The sequence below is a fragment of the Mustela nigripes genome, chromosome 13 (genome assembly GCF_022355385.1).
Source record: "Mustela nigripes isolate SB6536 chromosome 13, MUSNIG.SB6536, whole genome shotgun sequence".
Taxonomy (NCBI): domain Eukaryota; kingdom Metazoa; phylum Chordata; class Mammalia; order Carnivora; family Mustelidae; genus Mustela; species Mustela nigripes.
In genome coordinates, this window is record NC_081569.1 from 36,935,375 (window position 1) to 36,941,560 (window position 6,186).

Here is a 6,186-nt window from a genome sequence, read left to right on the forward strand (position 1 = left end):
GATGTGGGGCTCGATCCCAGGACCCTGGGATCATGACCTGAGCTGAAGGCAGAGGCTTTAACCCACTGAGCCACCCAGGCACCCCTCAATTTTCACATTTTATTTATCTTATTTGTGCCTCAAAAAAGTCCTGACTAAAGTAGAACGAGAATTAAAATTTTATCCCCCAATGGCTGACTCCAGGTCTGGAGAATGAATGCATTCAACAAGAAAAATAAAATCTGCATTTTTTTTTTAAGATTTTTTAATTTATTTGACAGAGAGAAGAGAGGTCACACGTAGTCAGAGAGAGGAGGAAGCAGGCTCTCTGCTGAGCGCAGAGCCCGATGCGGGGCTCGATCCCAGCACCCTGAGATCAAGACCTGAGCCGAAGGCAGAGGCCTTAACCCACTGAACCACCCAGGTGACCCTAAAATCTGCATTTTAACAATATAAGAAGACTGAAGTGTAAAGACTTAATGGAAACCACAAAAATCTTAAGAATAGAAGTTCAAATCTACATCTTCTTCATCATCCTCCTTACTGCTCAGGCTAACGTATCTCTCCACAGCAAAAAACTTCGAGGTTGAGCAGGAATCATTGTCCTAACTCCAAAGAATACAGACTTTTTCTATTAATAAAGTCCTTGTGTTTTGTAAAACCAAACTTTGGTTCTTATCTATTTTACTAACTAGATTTTGGAAGTATACAAGTGACACCCAAAGTAGTAAATATCAACTAAATATTACCTAAATGGAAAAACATTTTAGGCACTAATATTACAACAAAGAAAAATGGGGGTTTGGTAGCTTCTCCACACTGATTTGTTAGTAAATAATCTAAATCCCCCCAAATTTTGTTTATCTCTATCTTGTCAAATATTTGTAATATACCAAAACTACTAATATAAGAGCCTAATTGCCTTGATTACAGGGAATTTTCAATTAGATGAAATTCCTTCATAGCACACTAATTTATTTCAGGTTAATGAAGAACTATGTTTCAGTATACAAAGAACTTTAATTCTACCTTAACAAGGGAATTTCATATTCCTGCAGTGGGCATTTACTGAGTAATGGCCATATACAAATTTATTGTGCCACTTTCATAACAGCACTCTATTATCATATGTAACTATACTATCTGAAGCGTTTACTGAATAGAAAGACACTAATCTAATTAGGAAATCACTTGTAATCATATACTTTTTCACACTAGTAGTCATAAAAATTAATACTTCTTTTAATTTCTGTATTTCTACATTTCTATATTTCTATAACTTACAAAAATTATTTTAAGATTTTTCGGTCCACTTTCAATGCCAAGTGAGAACAAATTCAAAGTTAGTTAGCATACTTATCAGGAAAAATAAAACATCTTATCATTTTTTAAAATATATATTTAAATACAATTAATTAACATACAGAGTACTACTAGTTTCAGAGGTAGAGTATAGCGATTCATCAGTCTTCTGTAACACCCAGTGCTTATTACATCACATGCTCTCCTTACTGTCCATCTTATTAGTAAATAAGGTTTTATTTTAAATCACCCAAGGAGGTAAAAAAAAAAAAAGTCACCAAAAATGTCAATCAAGAACTATTAGCACCATGCCACTTTACAATATATGAAAAACTTAACATGAAGGCAAGAACTTGAAAACAGAAAGTCAATTCCATATATATATTCATCAAGTTTCTTCTTATAATTTTTTTTTTAAAGTGCTAAAACCAACCTGGTATAGAAAGTGTTGGTCCTCCTTGGTAATGTGATGATCCTGTATCCTGGGTCAAGTCAAACAGTAACTCTGAAGAATTATTAGACACAACTCGTGCTGAGTTCGTTACATAACCCTGTTAAAATATTTCAAAGGAAGAATATTACATTTACTCAACGTAGTTATAATTATTTTGTTTCATAAACTTTTATGAAGGTAAACTGAAGTGTATGTCAATATTATAAGAATAGCCTTTGATGACTCAGTTAACAATAAGTTAAAATATGCAGAGGTAATTATTACTGTCAAAATCATCATCTACTAAAATTGAAAGCAAGCTCTTACAGCTGTTGTGTTTCTAACTAGCCAATTAAAATAGGGCAAATTCTAATCTGTTTTTTCCCCCAAGAGAAAGAAAACATATATACCCATTTTAAATCAGCAGGATTGATACACTCTAGAGGACTACTAAAAATGCAGTATTCCCATCAAAGAGCAAATGGTAAAACTTTGCAAAATCTATGGGTAAAAGTAAAAAATGATGAAAATATACTGACCTAAGTATAAATTTAAAAGCTTCCGTATCTCTATAAGCCCCCCAGACAAAATATCAGGACAAATAAATTAGGAATCAGTCTGCAATATTGTGCATCAATATTAGGGATGAATATAGCACATGGTTTGAGTTTTAGCATCATCTTTATTGGAAAAATTTATAAGGCAAGTGTCAGGAAAAGAAAGAATGGATTCCCCCCCTCCGTCCCACGCCTCCTGCTATTCCACAGGAAGCCGTGTGAGATTGAGGTAATCTCCCATCTCATAAGGCAAATATGAACACTGCGTGGTCAAAAGGGTAAACCCAAATAAGAAAGTCAGGCAAACGGGTTAGAATGGAAGCTATTTATAGGAATAATCTGAGACAGCTGCTCTGCTCCTAGAAGCCTTAGGGCTCAAGGGAAGTTTTAGCCTTTCCATCAGGAGAAAAGATGGTCCCAAGCTAGTAGGACCACCTCAAGAAGAGTGAAAAGTATGAGATGAATGATAATGTGCTCAAGAATTAGGTAGTATAAATTTGTGTATTTAGTATAATTATGAAAAGTGTGATCAATTTAGGGATGTATACATGAATACTATTATATATTAAACATACTGTTAGACACACTCAAAAAATATATTCCAATTCTATTTTTAAAAGACCATTATTGTAGAGTAAGCTCTCAGAGGAATTTTGAACCATTCTATATGTCATAATATACAACAAGCAAAAGTTTTAGGATTAACAATGCTTAAAAACCAAAAGGGAAAAAGTCACCTTAAGAGAAAAATGGGCAAAGGCTATAAATTGAGACACTTCAAAAGCAAAATACAAATGACCCATACATAAAACTCTTTCCAATTTACTAGTCAAAGAAATGCAATAAAGACAATGGCAATTTTTAACTACTGAATTTGGGTTTTGGGGGTTTTTTTGTTTTGTTTTGTTTTGTTTTTGACACAAAGAGAGGTCACAAGTAGGGAGAGAAGTAAGCAGAGAGTGAGAGGGAGAAGCAGGCTCCCTGCTGAGCAGAGAGCCTGATGCAGGGCTCTGAGATCATGACCTGAGCCAAAGGCAGAAGCTTAACCCACTGAGCCATCCAGGCACCCCTGAATTCATATTGTTTTAAAAATAATAATACGTAATACAAAATAACTGCCTACTCCTCTTTAAAGTATTCAAGTAATGAAAGAAAAAGAATGAATAGCTACAGAAAAATATGAGACTAAGAAGAAAAAACTAAGTGTAACGTGTAATTCTGAATAGGATCCTGGTAATGAAAAATGACATTAATTGAAACTCTGGTAAAATTCAATTAAAGTTTGAAGATTACTTGTTAATTACCTGACTATGATACATAAAATGTTAGCATTAGGGGAAACTAGGTTAGGCATATACGAGAACTCTCTGTATTATTTTTCTTGTAAGTCTAAAATTAGCTTGAAATAAAAATTTTAAAAGGGTCACCTGGGTGGCTCAGTGGGTTAAAGCCTCTGCCTTCGGCTCAGGTCATGATCTCAGGGTCCTGGGATCGAGCCCCACATCGGGCTCTCTGCTCAGCAGGGAGCCTGCTTCCTCCTCTCTCTCTGACTGCCTCTCTGCCTACCTCTCTGCCTACTTGTGATCTCTGTCTGTCAAGTAAATAAATAAAATCTTTTTTAAAAAATTTTTTTAAATTTTAAAGTAATGATAACATTCACTACTGGCAAAGTAGAGGTTTTATTTTGGTACATTTTGGCATAAATATGTTGGCAGCAGCTATCAAAGGCTTTATGTAAGTTCACATCGTTTGGTCCAATTATTCCACTTTAAAAATTTATGATAAGGAAATGAAGACATTTAATGAGAATTCCTTTTAATAACAAAAAATTAAAATCTGTATGTCCAACAAAAGATTGGTTAAATAAATTATGATAGACTATAATGCAAACACTATGTTTCTGAAAAATATCCAATGACATAATCCCAGTAGAATGTTCAGAGTAAAAAGAGGAATCCATATTTGTATATGTAGTATGGTCCTGATTTATATAATCTATACCATGTCTGCAGGGGGGGAAAATATCAAAATTTAGTATGTATCCTTCTGTTTTTCTAAACTTTTCTCCAAAATAAATATTAAAGATAGAACATAAAGGTTTTATTTCGTTTGTGCTTATTAACTAAGGGATAATTAAGTTTTCAGAATTTTGGTTTGCTAACTTTTCTATTGACACTGGTTTGTTAAGTTATGTAAACAAAATGAATGGAGTCAAAGGTATAAACTTTTGGTTACAGAATAAATTAGTCATGGAGATGTAATGTACAGCATGGTGACTATAGATAACAACACTGTATTGCATATTTAAAAGTTGCTAAGAGTATAGATCTTAAAATTTCTCTCATCACAAGAAAAAAAATTCTGTTAACTACATATGGTGACAGATGTTAAATGAGATTGTGGTGAACATTTTGCAATATAAATAAATACCAAATGATTGTTATGCTGTACATTTGAAATTAACATAATGTTGAATGTCAATTATAACTTTTTAACATTTTAAAAAGAAATGACCTTTCCTCACCACACTCTGCACAAACTGCAGAATAAATAAAATACCAAATAAGTAAATAGGTTTTTTTTAAACAAAAAAAAAGTCATAGAAACAGGTACTGAAGTAATCCAAACCACTTCTAGAATTTGAGGCCTAACAAGGCAAAATCTGTATTTGAAAATTAACATGTAATATAAAAAATGCATAACTCCATATGACCTGACTGTAACCAAGCTCCATCTCGTTTCATAATAAATATCTTCTCCAAATATTTGCACTAAAAAAATGGAAAATGTTCACTTGTATTTTCCAAAATAGTTCTTTAACAGAAATACAGTTAATACTCTTAAAAACTTTATTAGGAAAACAACTCTAGTTAATTAAGCTCCAGAATTTCAGAGAACAGGCACACACTGTTCAACAATAACTGGTTGAAATAATTCTCCAACAGGGAGAATACAAGAAGTTCAGAAAGATATCAAATAGAATAGTAAGGGTAGAACAGACACTAGACTTTGATTCAGAAGATTGGCACATTTAACTATATATACCTTGGGAAGGTCACTTCTGAGCTTCAAGTTATTCACCTTTCAAACTGAAGTAATAGTCACAATCGTGTTTTAAATGTAATTGTACTTCATGATTCATACATGTATTAAATCAAATAGTTGTCACAACATTACTAATAAAAAACTAGTATTATACCCTATTATATAAGTAGTAAACTAAAGTCAGTAGTGGTTATATAGGGCTCCCAATACAGTCCTGCTTGTTACTGATGGAGCTGTAATGAGAACCCAGAACCTGACAGGTTCCAAGGCTTATACACTTAAGCTAGATCACACTGAATTAGTTTTAGGTGATAATAATATATCACTATTATTGGCAAGAGCTCTGAAAGAGATGCTAGAGTGTAGAGATATTCCACGAAAAAGTGTAAACACACACACACACACACACACGAGATGCTAGAGTGTAGAGATATTCCATGAAAAAGTAAACACACATCACACACAGGACATAAAATGGAAAACTATAATTATAATTTATTAAAAGCAGTGGCTTCCAAAATTCAGAGTAAATTCCCTTAAATAGGAGTCTCAATTCATCCCCAGAATATATCTGTCATTCTTAACTTTGCACATTAGAATGTCTTGAAGAGTTGTTTGTTTGTTTGTTTGTTTTACAAGATACCATTTCCAGGACCCACCCAGACCAACTGGCGCAGCCTCTCCTTTTAAAAACTTACCAAGACTGAGAAACACCAACTGAGGTGTTTTGATTTTAAAACTATATGCAACTAATGAATCATTGAGCACTATATTAAAAACTAATGATGTGGGTGCCTGGGTGGCTCAGTGGGTTAAGCCGCTGCCTTCGGCTCAGGTCATGATCTTAGGGTCCTGGGATCGAGTCCCGCA

At 33.6% G+C, this 6,186-nt stretch overlaps 1 protein-coding gene across 9 annotated transcripts in view; it reads right to left on the reverse strand.

The window, feature by feature from the left end:
- ZNF280D (zinc finger protein 280D) overlaps nucleotides 1–6,186 on the reverse strand; it is a 136,987-nt gene that overhangs the window by 103,921 nt on the left and 26,880 nt on the right. For all 9 annotated transcript variants that reach the window (XM_059371989.1, XM_059371987.1, XM_059371988.1 and 6 more), the window contains one exon: nucleotides 1,715–1,832. In XM_059371989.1, the coding sequence (XP_059227972.1) occupies nucleotides 1,715–1,832 (118 nt within the window). The remainder of the gene's footprint in view (nucleotides 1–1,714; nucleotides 1,833–6,186) is intronic.